The 23023-nt window shown below is 50.5% G+C and overlaps 1 protein-coding gene across 1 annotated transcript in view; it reads right to left on the bottom strand.

The window, feature by feature from the left end:
* Nucleotides 1–4460: 4460 nt before the first annotated feature.
* LOC306670526 (vacuolar protein sorting-associated protein 26C-like) overlaps nucleotides 4461–23023 on the bottom strand; it is a gene marked incomplete at its 5' end in the record, with an annotated part of 39261 nt that continues 20698 nt past the window's right edge. The window contains 6 exon segments of the mRNA XM_079155196.1: nucleotides 4461–4702; nucleotides 7986–8138; nucleotides 8731–8881; nucleotides 13297–13371; nucleotides 16375–16455; nucleotides 21952–22101. Of these exon segments, the coding sequence (XP_079011322.1) occupies nucleotides 4620–4702; nucleotides 7986–8138; nucleotides 8731–8881; nucleotides 13297–13371; nucleotides 16375–16455; nucleotides 21952–22101 (693 nt within the window). The 3' untranslated portion in view covers nucleotides 4461–4619.

Below are 23023 nucleotides of genomic sequence, written 5' to 3'. Positions count from 1 at the left end.
TGCATCCTGTGAACTAGGTGCTATCTATCTGTGATCTATGACCTAGAGGTGTGTTCTCAGTTCTCCGCTCTATGATCTGCCTTCTGCCGCTGCCTGCTGCTTACTGCTTGCTGCTGCTTCTCTCTGCTAACTGCTGCTTCCTGCCTTCTGCCTACTGCCGGCTTATATTCCCTCCAGGAGGTGGAGGGCGGGGCCACGCCAGTTAAGGAGCCAGCTGCTCAATCACAGCAAAGGTCAAAACGAGCAGGCCGGAGCAGGAGCACTTGGGAACACCTGTGCTCGCGTTGTGTGCGTGGACTTAATTGAATACAGCCAATGATAAATCACCTGGGTGTGCTTATATTAATCAACCTCCTCACTGCCGATGTGATCAAAATAACCTCCGGCTGGCTGCCAGGCGCCATCCCAGCACAGCCCACATGGCACAGCCCCCAACAGGTTAATACATACTGATGTTGAAAACTGTTTTAAAACAAAAATGACTGTGTTAGATTTCAGGTTTTTGCTCTTTTCTACCACCTTCCACAGCTATGTCTGAACACATCCTTCTTTTGGTGTATTATGCAACAGTGTGTCAGGGCTGCTGTCCCAGCCTTCCCAGGTGACTCCATCAGTGATTTCTCATTTGTAGACAGAAAAACTGGTCCCATTCCTCAAGACCCAGCAGCTGTGTTTAGTCTTCAAAGGTCTAGTCCTTGACCCAGATGGGAGGCAGTGAGCCCTGAGAAAGGAAGGACCCCATCTAATGGGGTCCTTGCTGGGCAAACCCTCCCTCTCAGTAATTCTTCACTGGAGTTGCTTCTTCAATAAGACTTCATGTGCTGAGTTTCCTACTCAGCTGGACATTTGTAAAGGGAACCAAACAGAGGCACCACTGTCGACCACAGGTGACCAAATGTCAAGCAGGTACTCTCCAGTATCAGACAGCATCTTACGGATAGGCACATATGGTGTCTCTGTTCTTTCCTAAGCACTTATAATCTCTGTAGTACGATTTTTAAATATGTTTATGTGCAAGGTTTTAGAGGGACTACCTGGGTTTAAGCATAAAAAACCCATGAAGTCAGAATCCAGGGCACTCCCACTTCACCAGTGACCTTCACAGAAAAGCATGACAGTGCATCAGAGATCCTTGCTGAGTTTCAGTTTCTCAGTTTGCCTTTTCCCTCTTTCTCAAAAGAGATGATACTCTGCAATAACCTGTTTTGTGTGAGTGTAATAATCAGCTTTGCTTCTATAAATTAGGTGCATTATGTTTCTTAGTGAAAGTCACATTCTCTGAGCATCCTCGCCGGTCCCATAGTCTCGAATAAACAGCTCTCAGTGTTCAGAGTGGAGAAGACACTGACTGGGAGACTCACTCCCACCTCCGTCTCTTAGACCCACAAGCAGGATTTCCCCCGACCACAGTGGTTATTTTGACAGGCCAGGAACACAGAACATGTGTATTCAAAAGCCCTTACCTTCAGAGTGTTTCCCCTGGTAAATATTTTGCTTCGTAATTTTTTCATCTTTACTCTTATTCAGAGTCTAGAAATAAGTGAACTTGGATAAATCTCACCATGAAAAAGGTTTATGTGCATAAACTTTACTCTGCCTTTTTGAAAAGCAGCTGGAAACCACTCAGTGTCCTCTACAGTGGTGGTTCTGTCCCAGGAACAAGGCCACACCTGTGTTATGGCGAGGACAGTTCTTAGGACTGTGAGGTCAGGCTGGTTTGGGGGAGAGTGGGCCAGAAATCCACAAGGCCACGTGGCTTCAGCCTGTCAGCCCCTCCTTCACAGCTGTGGAGGGAATAACCAAGTCCCCTCAGAGTCTGGGTGACTGAGAAACACTTTAGTGCTGCTCTTCAACTCTGTGCAAAGAAAGTCTGGACCAGAACGTGATTCAGCTTGGGCTTTGCAATCACCGATCACTCATCTCATTCCTAAACTGGCTCCAGCTGCAAAAGAGTTCCTCGGTCTCAAGACTTCATTTTCGTTTGATTCATCTGTTAAAACTGAGGAAGTCAGAACCATAGGCAAGGGAAGTTGAGTCCCTGTCTCCTCCCTGCAGGTGCAGCGACACAGCTAGGGGCAAACGCGTGGAAAGGCCAGTTGCTGTCTTGGCCCAGGGAAGCCCAAGTGCAGTGAAGGGAGGCGGGAGACCGCTCCTGAGGTGGGTGTGGGCAGAGAAGCACCTCGCAAAGTCACCCTCCTCCTTGACTAAAACTCCTCTCTGTAAGGCCGCTACAGCAACCAAGGAAGACAGTACGCATGCAGCGTGTGGGACGGGGCTGACCCCGCAACGCCCACTGCTCATGTGGCGGCTGCTCTCAGCCCCAATTCCACAGCTTAAAGCTACCAGGTTGCGCTCCCTTGAGCACAGCAATAGTGTCGCCCTGGGCAAGGGGCTTCAGCCTCACCGAGAGGGGTAGTTCCTGTAAGCTTAGAGGACATGGGGGACCGTCACTAGGCGGCAGAACAGCCCCTGAGCACACACCCAGCAGTGCCAGCTGCAGGGGTAAATTGTGACTGCATTACAATTCATTCTGGGTGCTAAATTAACACTTCTCTGGGAAACCCATAACGGACTCTTTAACCACCTTAACAGGGAGCAGCAGTGACAAGGGGCCAGGTGCCTTCCACGCTGGTCACAATTCCCCTGGGGAAGGGTTGGGCCAGCGGGACTGGTGGCAGCCACTGGCAACCTGCTATAGCCAGCGCATCACTGTCAGCATGTGGGGTGATCCCAGTTCCCCACTTTTTAAAGGGTAATTCAGTCTAGGACAGAATTATTATGGGGGCCAAAATGGACTGGAAGTCTCCCTGGCCCCGGGGCTGCAGGGAGGTGAATTCAGGACACCCACGGGGATGCCAGGCCCGAGGCTTTGGTTCCCTTTCGCTTTCTTTCTGGAGTGAGGCCCTCCCTTTCCTCTGATCTCACAACATGGCTAAGAATTGGCACCAGGCTCTGCTGGAGTGACCTCAGCCGAGGTCAAGATGTGTTCCCGCCTAAACAGGCGCTTCCAAAAGAACGTGCTTTGGATTTGCTGTCCACCACCTTTCCCCTTCGTCTCCCTGCCTTTCTCACTCTTGGTTTAACCGAGACTCGGACTCTCTGAGCCCTGGCCAGTGGCACCCTAGCTCCAATGAGCAGCTGCTGCCCAAGACAGTCAACACCGAGCTCTGCTCCGACAGCTACGGCGGAGACGTGAGGTCCAGAGTGGAAGGAATGGCAGCTGAAGGTCCTCACGTGGCTGCTCAGGCTTGCATGAGATTTTCAAGGTAGCAAGGGGCAGGCTAGCAGCTCTTCAGGTAGTAACTTTCCTTAAAGCACTCACCATATTTGGGTCAGTTTACTGAAGATGTTATATAGCAGTGAACACTGCAAGCTGCTTCTCAAATTTGTCTTTTAGCTTTTTTACTCATTAAAAATGATCTCTTCCTTAGAAATATGGCAGAAAGCATGGGCTCTTTATTTTCAGCTACTCCGTTTAAACACATCATCAAGGACAGATAATTATTAATGTCATGTGCACGTAAAAGATTTATGAACCAGAAACGTGTTCTCTGGGAACCTACTTTCAGTAACGCAGCTTCGCCGTGAAGTTCTAGGAAGGCAGGGCCTTGGCCAGGGCTGTGTACCCTGGCTTTGCACCAACATGTGGGGACAGTGGAGTGGGGCACCCCCAGCCCTCAGGAGGGCCGACCAAAGAAGGTCCAGTGTGCACAGCAGTGTGGCTTATTTCTGGGGTGTCGTCAATTGTGGGTCAAGGAAACAACGGCAGAAAGAAGAAAGGAAGGAATTCACTGCACAGACTCACGGCCCGTGGACCACCACTCGAGGCTGAGGCGAAGACTGGCTTCAGGTCAAGACGCTTGGCTCTGCACAGGGCCCTCGGCCACTTCATCAACTCAAGGTGTCTTCCTGGCACTGCCTTGTGGCGGGGCCCTCACTGACCCCGGGGTCTCTCGTCATCTGGAACTCGCCATAACCAGAGCGGCACACTGCAGTCCCCTCACACACCCTGCACTTTGCTCTGGGAATGGGGCAGCAAGGGAGTCACGCCAGTCTTGGACCCCAGCTCCAACCAGAGCTACCAGGTCCTCGCACTCCTGTGAGAGCAAGGAATGTGTCCCCAGTTTCCCAAAGCTTCTGAAATTTGTGGAGAAATGGCACAAAGAACTACAGAATGGGCTGGGGCGGCTACAGGTGTCCAGCGGCACCACTGGCCACTCCTGGGAGGGTGTCCACGAACTTATAAGCAGCGGGAAGCTGGTAGCCGTCCCGGATGTCACCTGGCTGCAGATCCTCCACTGCCAGGAGCCCCTGGCTATGTCCTCCAACAGGTTAGGAGGGCTCCCTCTGTCCCCATGATCTCGCCTTCCAGCAACCTGCAGGCACAACTGCTTTACTGGAACTGACAGTGAGCAGGAGGGGAGCAGGTTCCCGGATGTCTCCCGTGAGGTGATCCCGGGACTGCGCAGAAGCCCAGAGGACCGGGGGGAGGGACCGGCCTCAAGCAGACGACTCGGTTCTGATGCAGAGCACAAGACACGGGGCTGCCAGCGCGGTTCCGCCCACGGTCAGGGAAGCAGCTGGCCTGCCGCCCGGTCGCCCCCCGTCCCTGCTCCTGGCTATGTCCGGCAGAGCTTCAGGGGGAAGTTCTCGGTGATGAGGTGGTCAGCGTGGAGCAGCACGACGACATTCACCTCGAACTCTGCAGGGGAGAGACGGCCTCAGCAGCTGGTGGGCAGGGCACCACGGTGTGTGTCCCTGCCCTGATGTGACGCCTGCGCTGGCTCTCGAGGGGCAGGTCTCAAGGCCTCCACCTCCCTGTCCCCCCGTCCTAATGGAACGCCCTGGGGGTCTTCCAGCTAAGGGACACTCTCGCTCTATGTGCACATTTCCTGCAGTTCTTAAAGGAATCAAGCTCCAAAGTGGCCTGCAGCGTCTGGGTAGGCCTCCAATCCCCAGTGACAGTCTTCAGGACAACATGTCACTCCTGTGGACACCACCTATCTCGCCTGCAGGGCGCGCCGACCGCTTGGCTCTCCCTCAGCACGCGGGGTGCTTTCCTTGGCAGCCTGGGCTCAGCGGAGCCCTGCTCTGCATGCTGGAGGGCCGTGGGTGCCAGGCGGTGTACAGCAGAGGCGCGGGCTGCAGGCTGCCCAGCACGCACCGCAGAAGCTCGGCTCTGCTTCGGGGTCTCGGCCACACTGGTCACACTGGTGGCTGGAGTCTTTTCAGACCCCCCTCCCCTGTGAGGTGGCAGCCTCCTCCCCACAGCAGTGACAGCAGTGAGCTGCGCTCTGATTACCTACACTACAAGGCGTGGCCTCTGGGCTGCTCTGGGCCTTTCTCACCACCAACCCCTTCCACTCTCAGCCCTCCTGCAGTGTCCTTGGAAGGCAGGAAAGTGAGGCTGGACAGACTGGTGCCCAGCGGGAAGGGGCCTGTGTTGGGGCTGGCGCTGGCACTGGCTGTGGTTTTCAGCTGGAAACAACTGGCACAGCGGGTCTCAACCAGGCACTCCTGACGCTCTGAGCAACGTCCCCCTTCAGCTCCTCACACTCCAGCAGGCCTGAGGTCAGGCCTGACCTGCACATCTGGAATCAACTGTGGTCGGCAGGCAGAGGGGGACACGTGAAGCTCCTGCCTTAATGCAGGACACAGTGCTCACACCTGACCTCCCTACCTGGGGGCCCCTGGTCTTTTCTAATCACTGTCCCTCTCCCTAAGACTTGGTCTGGTCTCAGATGGCCACACTGCAGTGTCCACACCTGCCTGGCAGGTTCATGAAAGCCAAGCAGTCCAGGGACAGATAGTGACAGGCTCCAAACTCTTCCCCACAGCCAATAGGAAGAGTACCTCAGGGCCTCTGTAAGGCCACGGCCACTTAACCAACTAATTGACAATACCATCTAATTGACAATAATCACAAATGTGATTTTGTAGTCCAACTGTAGTACTTGGCTTGGGTCAAGTTATAGGTCACTTCTTTTCTACAGAGGCCCACACTGACCATTTGCTATTCATTTTTAAGTTCTAAACCTGACTCAGCATCAGGCATGAGGACTAGAGGATCATGGATCTCCTGACTGAGGTGGGCATTTTTATATGGAAGATTCAGGGGCACTGTGTTTAGTACACTTTACTGGATTTGCTTCCTCTGCAAAATTCTAGTGAATCTCATAAAAAAAAAAATGCAAAAAAAAAAAAAAAATTTAGGCACTGGATACGTAGCACAGCAGGAAAAAACAGTATTTGTACCTTTCTGCAGTTTCTGTATGGAAACCAAGCCAACAATTCAACATTCAAGATCCTCCTCCTCAACTTAAAATTGAGGTGTTCAGAAGAGGAAATAACATGCACAGTGCCACGGAGTAGAAGAAGAGACCCGCCTGACACTGTGGTGAAGGAGTGTAGCACCAGAAGGCCACTGGGCTCTGGGAGAGGCCACCTCCATGTGTGGACACTGGCCTGTGGGAGGGGGCTATGGCCTGCACCTTTGTCTCTGGGCACCTGTGGATTCTGTAACTTGGGCAGGTACCATCTAATTGACAATAATCACAAATGTGATTTTGTAGTCCAACTGTAGTACTTGGCTTGAGTCAAGTCTTACCTGCAGACTATGCCACCTGTGTGTCTCAGGGACAGTGGACTGACCCTGTGTCCTGACCCAAACAGGCTCTCACTACAACGTGACATCTCACAGAAGGACCCAGGAATCCCACAAATACTAAACTGTGCCTCCAACTGCACTGCCAGCCCTGCCCTAGGGCTCATGGTCCACAGCACGTGCACAGAAAACCCGAGTAGTTCCCAGTGACATAGTGGCAGGTGCCAACCTTCCCTCTCCTAATACAACCTTGGTGAGGAAACTACTCCCCCTTAGTTATTAAGTTATCTGGAATGATTTGAACTCACAGTATAATTTTTGAAGTTTCTCACTGGACTAATAATGATAAGGCACAATGACTCAGGGGGACAAGACATCAATAAAAACATACTGGTCTTGGGGAAAAGTTCCCACTTCTCAATGGAGCAGAATAACAGTGGAAGCCATTACCGAAATCCCCCTGTCACACGTTTATCAGTGAGCCTCAGGCATGGCTCAGGAGCGTGTTCCAGAAAAGACCGGGGACTCTTTCTGAGGCCTTTTCAACCATTCTGCAGGTTGTGCCAGGACTGAAGTCACTCGCAGACCCTCCTGCACTGCCTCTGCCCACCTCTTTAGAGTGGGGTGACCTCCCAACTGAACCTTATCAGCATGATGACTCTCAACAGGAGGGACAGGCAGACGTGGCGCACACCTGTGGTCCCAGAACTCGGGAGGCTGAGGCGGGAGGAACACTTGAGCCCAGAGTTCAAGGCCAGGCTGGGTGACATGGCAAGACCCTGTCTTCAAACAAAACAGAACCCACAAATCCAAAAAATGTTTGGTAAGATTTAAAACCAGAGATGCTCATGGTATGTGAAGGGAAAAAGCAGGATCGAAAACTGCCCGTGCCAGATTCAGATCTGCGGCAGACATTCACACACAGATTCAGGGAAAACGCCCAGGGGCCTAAGGCAGAGGGCCTGGGGCCCCTGCTGACTGACCTCACCCCAGGCGTCACTCCCGCCCTAGCAGAGGAACCGACCTTGGCCTCCCCTTCCACACCTCCTGCTGCCTGCCAGCCCCTCACAGAGTGTGGCACCCGACTCTGGTCTGGGAAGCCATGGTCACTGCTGAGTGCTGAGCTGAGTCCGCAGGGCCAGGCCTGCCCAACTGCTGCACCCCAGGTGGGCACAGTGACCCAGGCCTGAGTGCTGAGCTGAGTCTGCAGGGCCAGGCCTGCCCACTGCTGCCCCCAAGGTCGGCACAGTGGTGAGCTGCCAAGTGACCCAAGGCCTGAGTGCTGAGCTGAATAATCTGAGTGGCTCCCGGGGCCAAGGGCCCTCTCTGTGGCCACACCTTCCCAGAACCCAGTCCCCGGGGCTGAGGGGGTGCTACTTGCCCACTTTGAAGTTGGTGGTCTCCAGCGTGGGGCAGGTGAAGAGCCTGGGGAAGACCATGTGTATAGGGATGGACAGGCCCCTGCAGACGTCCCCGTCGGCGATCTGAATGTTCTGGATCTCTGTGGCATCGCGCGCATAGCCTTCTGCACACCCTGGGGTGGAGGAGACAGCAACTCAACGCCCGCGGACTGACAGCCCCGCAACACTGCACCCGCCTGCATCAGCACGCCCTTCTCCAGGTCTAGGAATCCTAGCGGTCTCCCTCCACCTTTCACTTTGCTCAAACACACTGCAACGACTGGGTGAGAAACTTAATGTCCCAAATTAACATGTCTGTGGTATCCAGAGGTGGCGTCTTCAGGAGGTGACTGGCCACATGGGCTGTGCTAAGTGGGCAGTCTAGGAAGTGGCTCTGTTACAGAAGTGAGTTATCTCTGGGATGCTTGCTCTGTCTCACCATGCACTGCCCTCCTCATTGTTAGGGTATAGTAAGAAGGCCCTTGCCAGAGGCCTGCACCATGTTCTTGGACTTCCCAGTCTCCATGAGCATGAGCCAAATTAGCCTCTATTCTTTATAAATTGCCTGATCTCAGGTATTTTGTTACAGCAACACAAAACAAACTAAGACACATTTACTGCAGAAAAGAGATACAATCTTATCCTGCCTCCCCCCACATCATCTCCAGCGCTGACGGCCTGAGGGCAGCAGGCAAAGGCGGGAGGCTGTAGCCATAGGGGCCTTACCACAGGTCTCTACGCGGACCAGCTGCAACTCTATGCTCCGTATGGCGGCATCCGAGTGCTCCACGACCAGCTCTCCTGTCAGTGGCTGTGTGATAACACAGGTGGTTGAGTTGAGATGTCCTCTAATGAGGAATTTGGGGAGCAAAGCTCTCTAGAATAGAAATAAACACATCAGAATGTAAGGGGAAGCAGAAATCACTACATGGCTGCTTCGGTACGAATTCTGAAAACCAAGCAGATTGCTGGCACATGGTGCACGGGGTCCTGTCTTAGGCGATGGGAGGACAGGGAGCCAGTGGTCACAGCCTCTGTCAGGTGGACGGGAGGAGACTGGACTGTTCCACGCCACACAACAGGATCACAGCGCCCCACGCAACCGTGCAGAACGGTCAGGAAACAGTCAGGCCAGCCCAGACTCAGGTCCAGAACACACCTCTCTCAGCCAGTCAGACGTGGGAGGTCGGAGGAAGTCAGCAAATGAAACCCAGTCACACACACACACACACACACACACACACACACACACACGCACACACACACAAGTAGGGAAGGATCAACTTTAAAATGTGCCCAATTATGCAATTTTGAAAAGCCAAGATATTTATTTCAATGAAAAAAATTTTCTCCCCACTGGAAATTATTTTGCAGCAGTGGGGACTGAACCCAGGGCCTCATGCATATTAAGGACGCTGTTTTCACAAGCGTCAAGGCCTTGATGGAATTTGGACCTTTTCTCTATAGACAGGAAGCTGACTGAGAGTGAGGGAAGGTCTTGTGGGAAAAACAGTCTAGAGAGTGAGACAGCTATTCCTGGAGTCCGCACCTCTGCCGTGTCCCAGTCACTGAGGGTACTTCAAAGTTTAGTACATCACAGTTACTAAGTTAGACATGTAACAATGTCTTTTACAATTACATATGTAGCCAGGTGTAGTGACACACTCCCATAATCCCAGCAACTCAGGAGGCTGAGGCAGGAGGTTTGCAAGTCTGCGGCCAGCCTCAGCAACCTTGTGAGACCCTGTCTCAAAATAAAATTAAAAAATGGCTGGTGAAGAAAGAGCCTACAGAGTGGGAGAAAATCTTTGCCAATCATACTTCAGATAGAGCACTGATCTCCAGAATCTATAAAGAACTCAAAAAACTCTACAACAAGAATGTAAATAATCCAATCAACACATGGGCTAAGGAAATGAACAGACACTTCACAGAAGAAGATCTACAAGCAATCAACAAACATATGAAAAAATGTTCACCATCTTTAGTAATAAGAAAAATGCAAATCAAAACCACCCTAAGATTCCATCTCACCCCAATTAGATTGGCGATTATCAAGAATACAAGCAACAACAGGCGTTGGCGAGGATGTGGGGAGAAAGGTACACTCATACATTGCTGGTGGGGCTGCAAATTAGAGCAGCCACTCTGGAAAGCAGTGTGGAGATTCCTTAGAAAACTTGGAATGAACCCACCATTTCACCCAGCTATCCCACTCCTTGGCCTATACCCAAAGGACTTAAAATCAGCATACTACAGAGATACAGCCACATCAATGTTCATACTGCTCAATTCACCATAGCCAGACTATGGAACCAACCTAGATGCCCTTCAATTGATGAATGGATAAAGAAACTGTGGTATATATATATATATATATATATACAATGGAATATTACTCAGCCATAAAGAATGATAAAACTATGGCATTTGCAGGCAAATGGATGAAATTGGAGAATATCATGCTAAGTGGGATAAGCCAATCTCAAAAAACCAAAGGATGAATGATATCGCTGATAAGTGGATGATGACACATAATGGGGGTGGGAGGGGTTAGTGTTAGGGTAGAGTTAGGGTTAGGGAGGGGGGCAAGTATGGAGGAAGGAAGGACTGTATAGAGGGAAAAGAGGGGTGGGAAGGGTGGGGGGAAGGGAAAAAATAACAGAATGAATCAAACAACATTACCCTATGTAAATTTATGATTACAAAAATGGTACGCCTTTACTCCATGTACAAACAGAAACAACATGTATCCCATTTGTTTACAATAAAAAAACCAAAAAACAAAACAAACAAACAAACAAAAAAATGGCTGGTGATGTAGCTCAGGAGTACCCCTGGGTTCATTCCCCAGTACCACAAAAACTTTTTTAAAAAGTAAAAAAATAAAATTACAATGTAACCTAAAATTTATAATTAGCTACATGTCATTTTTCTAGTAGCCACATTAAAAAAGCAAAAACAAACAAAAAATTAACCAGTATTTCCAAAATGTTATCACTTCCACATATAATCAATCTAAAATTTTATGAATGACATTTTATATTCTCTTTTACATACAGAGTCTTTAAAACTAGGCGAGTATTTTCAACTTCCTGCTCATTTCAACACAGATCAGCCCCATCTCAAGTGCCAATGGTTACAGGGGCCGAGGGTCACTAAGTGACCAGCACTTATCTCAGACTGAAGCAGGGAGCTTTCCACCTAATGGTCCCCAAAGATATAGCCTCTAAATAGGTCTTGGTTAAGAACAAAGTTTTAAATACAACTACATGTAAAAGAAGCCATTTGTTTGGAAAAATAAGCAGTAGCAGCTCACATTAAAATTCTTTAAGGCAACTGATGAAAAAAGGAAACGCTTTCCACGTCCACCTCGAAGTACAGGCCAAACACTCCATTCCACCTTCCCGGTGGCGACATTAGCATCTACACATAAAAATCAACCTGCACTATTTTCTGAGTCTAATCTCCAGCCTTCCTGTAGTTTCTGCAAGCCACCTTACCCTTCCAGCAAATCCCTTTTCTATTTAAAAAGCAACAAACAAAACCCACCATGGTATTTTGTAAATAAGCAACTTTGATTTATGTGTTCTTTTCTAACGATGAACATGAATGCTTCTGTCATAGCGAAAGATGATCTTTTTCATTTACAAATAAGAAGCAAGGTCCCTGCAATGACAGCTGGCCGAGCTGCGGGAACACCCCGGCCTCCAGCAGGGACGCCCTTCTGCACATACAAAGGGGTCCGCGGGGCTGGTGCAGCACACTGGGGAGGCTCGCCCAGCCCACGGAGAAACAAAACACAAGTGTGTGCCAAGGTTGCTGAGGAGCACGGGCACCACAGACCTGCAGCTGGTGGAGGGTGGTGCCCACAGTGTGCCCCCGGCTGCCCGAAAGGCCTGTGACCACAGGGGCCGGAGAAGGACATCTCAGGGTGGGGAAGCGCGAAGGGTCAGGACAGGGCAGAGCCCCAAGTCATTTGTGGCCACAGTGCAGGACAGTCAGCCCAACACCCAGAGGACAGGCCACCCGCACACACCTGCCGCTCCCCGCGCGGCCCTCAGTGGGAAGCTCAGTGTGTGCTTCTGCTGCGAGCCCAGTTCACTCAGGTGGGGGCACAGCCCCCTTGACCAAACCACTCACAGGTCCTCATCTGTAACCCGCCACCAAGAACCAACGCACACTCGCCAGAACGAGAGCAAGAAAAAGAGGAATCTGCTCCACACGCCGAAGAACCCAGACAGGGTGGGGCTGTCGGGAGGAGCACTGGGGCCTGGACATGGGGCACAGGAACCCGACTCATCCCGAGCCAAGAAGGAGCCATGGAGAACAGACAGAGTAGTGGAAGTGTCCTTCCAGAAGGTTCTGAAACCCACGACACACCATTTGCCTCATTTATACCTCCCCAGGAATGGGGTCATCTCAAACTTGCCCTCGGCCCAGTTCTAATCCGTATTTTTCCATGGGCAGAAGGCAGAATTAGTCAAGAAGCAAGTTCTGTCCGGAAGGAGCTACAGGAATCCACTACTTCCTGAGGAGACAGATACCTAAAAATAAAAAAATAAAAAAAACACTACAAGATCTGGGGAACTGCAGCGGTGGCACTGGAGGAGTGCGGCCCACGGTGCCAGACCCGCTAAGGAAGGGCCCAGGGGCTGCGCCTGCGAGTGCGGCCTGCAGGGTCCTGCCGTGGCATGCGGTGAGGCTGGGCTGCTGCCCCGGCTTCTCTGTCCCCGGGGTAAACGCCCTGCCATGAGGAAGCTGCTGGAATCTTAAAGAGCACTTATTGACAGTCCTCTGCCAGACAGGGATGCTGGAACTGCAGACCAAACATCAGCAGAGGCTGACAGGAGGCCAGGCCCAGGGCAGAGCACGCCTTCGTGGGAAATGAAGGGTGCAGCCACCAAGCCAGGAGCGCGGGGCATGGGGCCACGATGCAGCAAGACTAGATGCCTGCCAAGAGTCGAAAGCAAGCTGGGCACCGTGGTGGGCACTGCAGTCCCAGGTACTCAGCAGACAGCGTAGGAGGCCAGCTGGGCAACCCAGAGGATTCCATCTCAAGAAACGAGCAGAACACAAACCAACAAGGAACTCCCGGAGCACACCCTTCCTCTAGGCAACCGCGGAGTGAGTTCAACATGAGAGCAAGCCAAAGTGCCAAGGAACCAGGGTACCGGGACAATCCTCTCGCCAAAGGCTCAGCCCCAACGAAAGGACATTGGGCAAAAGTGGACCGTAGGGTCTGGTCACCAGGAACCCATGGCAGTTGAGGGAGTGGCAAGAGCCTGTTACCTCCTTGACGTTCTGTAAGGTTTCCGGGGTGACGGTAAAGTCCACAGGGCTCGGAGTCAACATCCCCTTCTGAGGCTGGAATGGGAGGTAAAACCACAATCAGCAGGCTGAGGACCAGGGGCTCAGGAGCTCTGCAGGCCAAAAGGTGTGGCCTCTTTAAAGAGATGAATGCATCAGGAACCTGAAGCCCCTTGGTAGCAAGAGGAAAAGACCCGGCTTCCAGACACAAACACAGCTCTGCAAAAAGCACTGCCGTGCTCTCTGTGGAATTCCTCCACCCTGCTGGGACTCATCTCTGCACCTGCAGTGTGAGGGGGGTGTCGAGATCTCCGCGGCACTTCATGGGTTCAGAACGTTAGCATCACGCCTGCGAAGCAGAGTGGTGCTATGGAAAATGTCATCTTCAACGCTTCTCTGAGAACGGGAGCTAACGCAGGAGGGTCTACTGCATGCTGAGCTGGCACAAGTCTCATGAGGTGCTGTCCACACCTCCCAGACGGTCCCTGTCACACATGGGAAAGTGAGGCACAGTGCTCAGTGCCCTGCTGGCTACGTGGCAGAGCCGCAAGTGGAACGAGGCACCTGGGCCAGTGCTGTCAGCCTCTGAGCCACACAGCTGTCTACCTGGAAGAGTCGGACCTGTACATGAATTGTAGATGCTACCCAAATCAGCTAACAGGGAGCACCTCCACCTTACAGCCCTTCACAATCCAGCCACAGCCAAGCTGCACTCACACCTGCCAGCCGCTTCCATCAGAGGCCAAGCAAGATCCAAAGGGCCAGCGAGACCCAGGGAGCGGGCAGAGGAAGGGCGGTCAGCAGGACCCAGGCAGCAGGGTGGGGCTGGGCACTGAGCAAGTGCCAAGGTCACTCACTCACCCTGAGCTCAGCCAGTGAATATTCTTCTTGGATATATGAGTTAACCTAACAGGTTCATGTGTATCCTTTACTGAAAATGCTCTTCCTTGTAGCATTTAAAGAAACATTTAGGGTTAGTTGTGGCTCAGTGGTGGAGCACTTGCTGAGCACGTGTGAGGCACTGGGTTTGATTCTCAGCACCGCATATAAATAAATTAATTAAATAAAGGTCTATCGATAACCAAAATTTTTTTTAAAAAAAGAAACATTTACCTTGAAAACTATAGGCTTTAGCCTTCTTGAGAAACCACTCATCCAAAAGACACGACTCTTGGAGACCATGTGGCAACAAACAGCCTGGAAGCACTCCCTGCTGCCCAGCCTGCGCATCCCACTGAGAAGGGCTCCGTGGTCCTGGTCTGGGGTGACTGTGGGCCGGCCCTGCCAAGGAGCTGCTTGGGCTCATTCTTCACAAAACTTAGGATTTTTTTATCAAGTATATAAAAGACATTTTGTTGGGGGTGGTGCTCTACATAAAAATTTTGTTTCACTTCAATTTTAAGACTGTTGATGGAAAAGGGAGAAATGGCCATCTAAACAATGTAACTTCCAAAACAAAAAAGGAAATATTTTGAAAGTGTTTATACAAATGTATACAACATGGTTTATCACTGAAAGAGACTCTTAAGCACTATGAGTTAAAATTTAACAAGAAAGGGAAACTACAAATGTTGGAAGCTTTAAAACATAACAAGAAGGTATGTGAACAGAGGACACCTGGGATTCTGGCCACACACAGAGATTTACGTCTTGCATTGTTACTTAATAATCACTACTTAAAAGACTCCACAGACATTTCATGATAGTATAACCGAAATGCAGGTCCAGGGCTGGGGATGTAGCTCAGTTGGTAGAGTGCCTGCCTTGCGTGCACAAGGCCCTGGGTTCGATCCTCAGCACCACAAAAAAAAAAAAAAAAAAAAAAAAGTAAAGAAATACAAGCCCAAATTTTCTACAAAATCAAACTGTCTAGCCCGACACCCCACGGAAGCCCCCACTGGTTAAGGTGTGGTAGGGACTGTGGGTGTGTGGGCTTCTGCTCCACCCCAAACAGCCCCAGGAGCCCCTGCTCCTGAGAGCTGCCACACCAGCCCCAGCCTGCCCAGAGGTATGGGAAGGGTTTTTCCGACTCGGTGAAGGTCTCAGGCACAAGTTCCCAAGGCAGCGCTAGCCCCATGCCCACTCTGCAGCTCTTGGGCCTATGGTAGTTCCCATAGGCACCTGAATATTTTTGCTAACATCCTGGAACTGCTGGGTCAGGGAGCTACTAGAAGGAGGGAACTGGGCTATAGCTGTCTCCAGGAAAGAGGCAAAGATGGGCCCTGACCAGAGGTCTGAGCAGGGTGCAGGCCAGGGAGGGAAGAGGCATGGCCGCTTCTATGTGAGACAACACCTAGCAAAGCCTGAGAGGTAACTGAGAGAGTGCAGTGTGGGCACAAGTCTGTCACCACATGTCACAGTGAGAGCAGGTGCTGATGGTCTCTGGGGACCGCAGCAGCAGTGGGGGGATCCACTCCCCTCACGGAAAGGCATTTGTAGAATTACCATTAACTCCTATTAATTGTACAGGTTAGTGGATTTCTCTGTGACATTTCCAAGGCAGCTTTTAAAAATCATTTTTAGTTGTGGATGGACACGATACCTTTATTTTACCTATTCATTTTTATGTGGTGCTGAGGATGGAATCGAGTGCCTCACATGTGCGAGGCAAGTGCTCTGCCACTGAGCCCCAGCCCCAGGTCTCCAAGGTAGTTCTTAAGATCATCTGTTACTTCAGAATATTGGCCAAGGGTTAGGACAAGCGAACCACAAAAGCCCTTCGTGTGCTTGTATGTTCTTACAGGGTACGTGCCAAACATTCAGGGTCCTGACCAATTTTCCAAGTTGCACCAAAATGATGGCCCCTGCCAGGGCAAAAAGCAGCCTGCTTATTGCTTATTATGAAGGTGGCGGGTTTTGCTGAAGAAGCACCACCCTCTGCAGATGGGCGTCCATTTGGGCAGGGGCAGTGAAGCCACGCTGGTGCTCATGCTGCTGGCCACCTCTGACAGGCTTCTCCTGTCTTCTGGAGCATCCACGAAGACTAAGTAGCTAAGGTATTAGCTGTACACCAGGTGCAATGCCAGATCCCAAGGAAGTCAGGGCCCTCAGACAGCTTACAGCAGAGTGAACAATGAATTCACAGGTCTTTGTCAAGTCCTTGGCCAGCAGAGACCGCCTCATGTCACAGCGCAGCGTGTACTAGAGGGAAAAGTCAGAGAAAATAATGTGTTATTGGCTTTGCTCTCATCTCAACATGGTAGTCAAGGGGTAAAGTAAGTCGACATACTTTAGGGAAACTGTCCAGTGAACCTGCTTCATAAAATTAATAGACATAATAGGGGAGTTAATGTTCAAATAAAGGCAAAAACAACAAGTAAAATCACTTGAAGGTTACTCCTCAGCCTATTCCCACAGCCATCCTGAAGCAGGCCCGCTGGAAAACACACACGGTCTCCTTACCTATAGTACGGGCAACGCGGCCGTCCATCTTACTGCGTGAGCCCAGGCACTGAACAACGTCTCTGAGCTTCCACTCGCCCCTCTGTAAAATGGGGGTACTGATAACCACCTGCAGTGAGCACCACAGAGCTCACACAGGGCAAGCATGAGTGCCAGATCTGACACAGGAACACCCAGCAGAAAAGACCAGAAACGCCCAGAGCAGCGCCCGGCACCTCCTGGCCATGGCTCTTCCCTCAGCGCGTGAGGCACCACAGCCAAGTTCACAGTCACCCTGTCCGCAGGGGGCCTCTAGTACGCCAAAGAGAAGTAAAGGCAGGAGCAATGTGGAAGACCCAGGACCCCAAGGACCCGAAAAATTAGCTCTTCATATTTTGATCTTCAGGGCGAATAAAGAAGGGAAGTCTTTTTAGCACTTTTATTTTAGAAAATCCACACAAAAGTAATGGGGAGAGTTAAGGAAGCCCCACGTATCCACAAGCCAACTCCCAGGTGGCCAGCTCAGGGCCCACGTGACTTCGCCAGCCCCCTCAGGCCTCCCTGTCTGCCAGCACCAGATGGGTGCTGCAGGTAAGGTAAAGAGCCACGGCAAAGGAACACGGCAGCCTCAACAGCTCCCAACTTGGCCCGGTCACCTTCTCTACAGTCCCTGGCTGACTTTCTGAGCTGGCCACTGCTGGTCACTTCCTGAAAAGGGGGCTTTGTCCTTCCCAGATGAAGCACACTGCGGAGCTGGTCACCGAGCTCAAAGCCAGCTTGGTACTGGGACAGTAACCTGGAGTTCCACCCACGAGCCTACAGCCTGGAAACAAAACTCTACGGTATGATCACCTTAAGTTTGCTCGTCTTCAAAACCTAACCAGGGGGCTAGGGTGCAGCTCAGTGGTAGAGCGTGAGCAATGCCCAATCTGTCCTCAGTATAGCCCCAAACTCACACAACTTAGGTTTAATAAAGCTAGCTGCTGCTTAATCATCCCAGGGAAACTTTAGAGTTAAACCAAAAATAATTTCCATACCTAGGACTATATGCATAGTTATAAATCTTGTATGAAGCTACATTCTTATGAACAGCCTACCCACATGAAATAAGTTCCTATATATTTAACATACTATGGGAGATAAAGAATATTTTCTATAAGAATCATCCCTTGTCTGCAAGGATACTAATATTTATGCATGCAAGTATGTACATATTCTTTAACAAGATTTCAATCTAGTCTCCTGACTAGACAAGCTTAGTGAGGGCTGGCAAGGTACGTGTGTGTGTGCGCGTGCAGGAGGACGCACACTCATAGGCACACTGTCCCACTGTTGGGCATGAGCCACACTTCATTCTGGCTTGCCTGGACGCTCTGATTCTTTTCCTACTGCCAACTTCCCCTCCATTTTAGTCTTAGATTTGGGCTGGCTGCCCTCCACCCCCTCCCTACCTAGGGACAATGAGCAGCAGGCCAGACCTCTTCAGGGACGACAGAAAAGAATTCTCTCTTGCTGGAGATGCCAGCACAGTAGATTGCAAGCTGTACACCTGTTGGCAGCCCACCCTACATGTCAGGGGAAGATCTGGCCTGAGGATGAACCTGGCACAGCAGAAAGCCGGCTGAGAAAGGGACGGAGCCCTGGCCTCCTACTTGGACACTGTTCCAATGTCTCTTTGGTGCCTAAGTTAATTTGAGTTGGATCTCTGTAACTTGTGAATGGAAGAGTATGAATTATAGGCATCAATTTTGGCCACTATTTAAGTGTGAAAGCACTAATTAGTAATTTAGGGCAGTTAGTGATCACTGGGAGAAGGGGAAGGGTGAAGAGGAAAGACCGACGTTTGTTCTAGGAGAGGTGTCAAGTTCTTCTGCATGTCCTGTCCTGATGGAGCCTAACAATACTAACCTAAGAACCGCAGGCAAACGTAAGGGTAATCGCTAACTCACGTATCCATCAGCAAATACTCACTGAGCACGTATGTGCCAGGCCCAGAGCCCAGCTCTCCACCATTCCCTCATTAACCCCCTAGAAGCAAGATCTGGGAGGGCCTGGGGGTCACAAAGGTGGGTTTGCATTCACACCCGCCTACAGCCAAAGCCCGCACAGACTCCTTCTCCAACACTAGGGGAGCCTTCTCCTGTGAAGCCCAAACCTCATGTGGCCACTCCCTTTCCCAGACGCTAGCCTGTCAGGTGGTCATGAGCTACGGGAGGTCAGAGGGTACCACCCTTCAACAGGGCATCGAAAGGAGGCACAAGACTGGATCTTTTCTGATCACTGATAAACAGGACATCAACAGCAATAAAGAAAGACGCCTGTGGATAGATTTAAAGTAGACTCCTGTGAAGGGTGTTCTTTTTTCTTTCTGCGGTACTGGGGCTCGAACTCAGGGACTTGTGCTTGCGAGGCAAGCACTCTACCAGCTGAGCTATCTCCCCAGCCCATGAAGGGTGTTTTTAACGTGAAAAAGGAGGGCTAGACTCTCTGTAAATCAGCCCTGAACGCGCCACACAGGAGACGTGGTGGGGCCGTAGTCTGCACTAGGCTACACAAACAGGCCAGCGTGGCTACAGAGGAACACACGTAATAAAACCTGCCTAGGATGTACATAATTTTAAAAATAAAGGCATTTGCACAAAGTGAAAGTGGGAGAGACTGATGGATTCTCACACACTGTGCTTGACGATGAAGCAGGGCTTCCCCCGGCAAGCCTGAGAGGGCAGGGCTGCACCAGGCCTCCCAAGGGGCAGTGCACCCACGGCCGTGGGAGCTGGGTTTAGTGTGGGCCACATTTTAAACCCTTTATTGTCTCGTGATTTTTACGTTATGTAACCTCAACACACTTTAAATTATAAATGAAAACTCTCTTTATGTCCGTATGAGAAAGGTGGTATTAGGGCCTAACAAAAGAAGTTTTATCCAAAATAATGTGCCCACGTCAATCTAGAGAGAGCGCAGCAAGAGTGGAGGGTGAGGGCCTGCCACCCCGTGCTGAGGGTGGCACATGACAGAGGGTCACCGTCCTCTCTGGGTGGCACTTGCTCTACTAGAGAAAGAGCATCAAGTCCTTGAACGGAAGGACAGGACAGAGCCAGGAGCCACGCTCCTACTTTCTCTTAGGCAGATTTGCGCAGAGCGGAGCACCGGATGTGGATGCAGCCTGGGAGCTGGACGGCGCTCGAGGCTTCATGCTGATTTTGATGGACGGGACATGACGACTGTGATGTGCAGGAGACGCTCTGATTTTTTGGAGAGGGACACTGAGGTATTATGACGTGAAGTTGTTAAGAATCTTAACTTTGAAATGATTCAGAAAAAATAAATACATATAAAAAATGAGAGCAGGGCAGGGAGTGCCGCTGAGTGGCAGAGGCCATAGGGCCCTGGGCAGGGGAAAGGACAGACAGCCAGGAGCCAACAAATGCTGAACATGACAGGACACGCTGATGAGCTCAGGTAAATCCAGGGTCAAACCAGGAACAAATCTCAGCTTTAGAAGCTGCGAGGTATTTGGGGACATGTACGATTCCCAGTTACAGCTTTCCGAGGTTAACCCTCAAGCGGCAAAAATCCAAGGAGTGAAATAAAGAGGTGGGTAGGGTGGTGGTTACTTTACTAGGGAATTTACCACCTGCTAACTCCCCTGCTGCATTTTAAAAAATATATTTTTTAGTTGTCAGTGGGCCTTTATTTAACTAATTTATTTGTGTATTTATATGCAGGGCTGAGAACCAAACTCAGGCCTCACACAGGCCAGGTGAGCCGCTCTACCACCGAGCCAGCCCTCCCTGCTCCTTTCAAGCAGCCTCTGGTTCGCACACTCCGCACAGGGACACAGCATACCACTCCCGTATGTACAGCTGTATGTCTTTTTGAATCTTTGGAAAAGGGTGACATTTTGAATTCAATTTTAAATGTTAACTTTTTAATAAATAATGAAAAACGAAGGAGAGAATAACAAGTATGACCAGTAAAAACTTGATCTCATTCCACTTGGTTTCTAATGAACACGGCCTTGGAGTATCACAGTCAGACTGGAAGACTGACTGTGGGGGCAAAGTCAGTTGCTGCTGACTCGATACAGAATAAAAACAGATTTCAACATGGAACACCTGAGATATCTCCAGTTTCCTCACATTTTCATTCACTCTATTTCTTGGTGGTAGAAATACTCCGGGCCTAGAAAGCTGGTTGGCGCTCAAATTCAGCTCCCAGCAGCTGGTCCGTGCATGCGCCCTAGCGGCTGTCTCTGATCTGGACCCATCCCTGCTGCTCCTCCCAGGCTACCCCAAGCCCGTAGATAGAGACATATGTGTTGCCTGAAGCAGGTGCACAAACCATGAAGAACCGGAGACATGTTTTCTCTTCACAGCAAGATGTCACTTGCAAGGGAGTCATTGTCCTGCATAGTCATTGTCCTGCACGTGTTTCTTCTTGACGGATCTCAGGCAGCTCATGAAACACGTGCAGATCAACCGTGGGTTACACCCTCCTAAGTGGTGGGAGGATTTTTGTTTTAAAGTGATACGTTTTAAGCAGGGGAGTGGAATCTACTAAGCCCAAATTACCAGCTGAACTTACTAAATCAAATGCATTCCTAACTTTCAACCCTCTTGCGCCTGTGCAAGACTGAAGTTTTGTGACTTCTATAATGGGACTGCTACAAGGTGTGGAGCACAAAGTCCCTTTCTTCCTGCTGAAGAAGGAAATGCTCTTCCTCTTGCCTGGAGTCATGACTGCTCTGCTCTGGAGACAACAATAGAACTGTGAAAGCCACCCGTCACCAGCAGAGGTGACAGAAGTCACAAACCCACTTCCCCTCATTGACAAGTTTTGCTCAATGAAGAATGCATGCCTGTGCTAAAGAAGTAGCCTCGGGGTATTAAACAAAGGGATATTTATAAGAGTAAAAAAGACAATTGGTGCTGGTACCAGAGAGAAGTGTGGGCATCTCCATCATCCGACAATAAAAGCGCCCCTGACAGAGGTCAGTGCCACTTCTTAGGAACACAGCGGAAGCAAAGAAATTTTAAGGAAGAAGTTACAGCTTGGTTCCTGTCAAAAATAATGGTCACACATGAAATGCAGTTAGCAGAGGGGCATGAGAAATCAATTCAGAATATACATGCAAGGTCTCGGCAACAAATCCAGTATTAAATTCTTGGGTCCATCTGTCAACTATCAGTGGAAAAGACGAAGCCAGTTTTCAGCAGAAAAATTCTAAAGCCAAGTGCGTGGGATTCCGAAGCTCACCTGAATGTTGACGAACACGCCATGGTAGGTCTCGTGCAGAACTCTGTTACCCTTCACGTAGAGAGGAAATTCAAAAGGAATTTCTGTTTTGCCACTGGGAAACTTTCCTGGCTTCACCATTTCTATGGTGCTGTTGATAATCTGGATTGGCTGCAAACAAAGTCAGCTATTTGTCAGCGTGCACGCGTAGGTGTCCCCTCAAATCTGAGCACTAGTCATCATCTCAAGGACGCAGCACCCTGAGTTCCTGGACACAGACGGGTCTGGAGATGCACAAGGAGTTCACTCCGTTTTTTTTAAGTATGGACAATTTTTACTTAATAAAAATTTCAGTTTCATTATAACATCAGACACCGAGGGGCTTGGCACACAACAGGAAAGGAGCCCACATGTCCCTCTCTCCTGCCCAAATATCTCATTAGCTGTCCTAATAATCACTACCTGCAGGATGCAGAGGGGGACACGGTGAAGCTGTCTGGCCATGAGGGCCATGTGTGAGCCATGGCTCCTCCTCATCCAGGCTGTCTCCACTCTGGTCACGCTGCCCCAGCTCCCCACAGCCCTCTGGCCTCTGGAGCCTGACGCTGCAGCTGATGGGCACAGCAGGCCTCTTTCCAGCCCTGGCCATCTGCACACATCTTCCTGCTGGCCTCTGAGAGGAAGGCGGCGCTGGCTGCAGGGCTTTGGGGCAGCAGCACCCTCAGAAAACCCAGGACTCAGGAAGGGAATCACTAACAACAGTGGCTTAAAAGAGAACTGGGCAAGAACATGGGAACTCCTAAATCTGACCCCCATGAAGCACCCTTCCCTACTCACTCTTCTTCCTCCATTAAAGAGTTCATGTGGCCTTCAAGAAAGGGAAACAGTTTAGAAAAAGAGGTTACATTCTGGAACTCAAAACTCTACCCTAAGTGGCAAAAAGAATCTCTACTTGCTCCATCTGCCTCTGACCTTCAAGTCAGATGGGACAGGAACAACAGGCGCAGCTGGTAAGTGAAGTTCTGATGGAGGAAGGCAAGTGATGTCCCTGAGCCACCAGGCCACCTTCTCAGAGGACCTCTGATCTCTCTAT

The sequence above is a fragment of the Sciurus vulgaris genome, assembly GCF_902686455.1.
Source record: "Sciurus vulgaris genome assembly, chromosome: 10".
Taxonomy (NCBI): Eukaryota; Metazoa; Chordata; class Mammalia; order Rodentia; family Sciuridae; genus Sciurus; species Sciurus vulgaris.
This window is presented reverse-complemented; position numbering and strand designations above follow the sequence as displayed.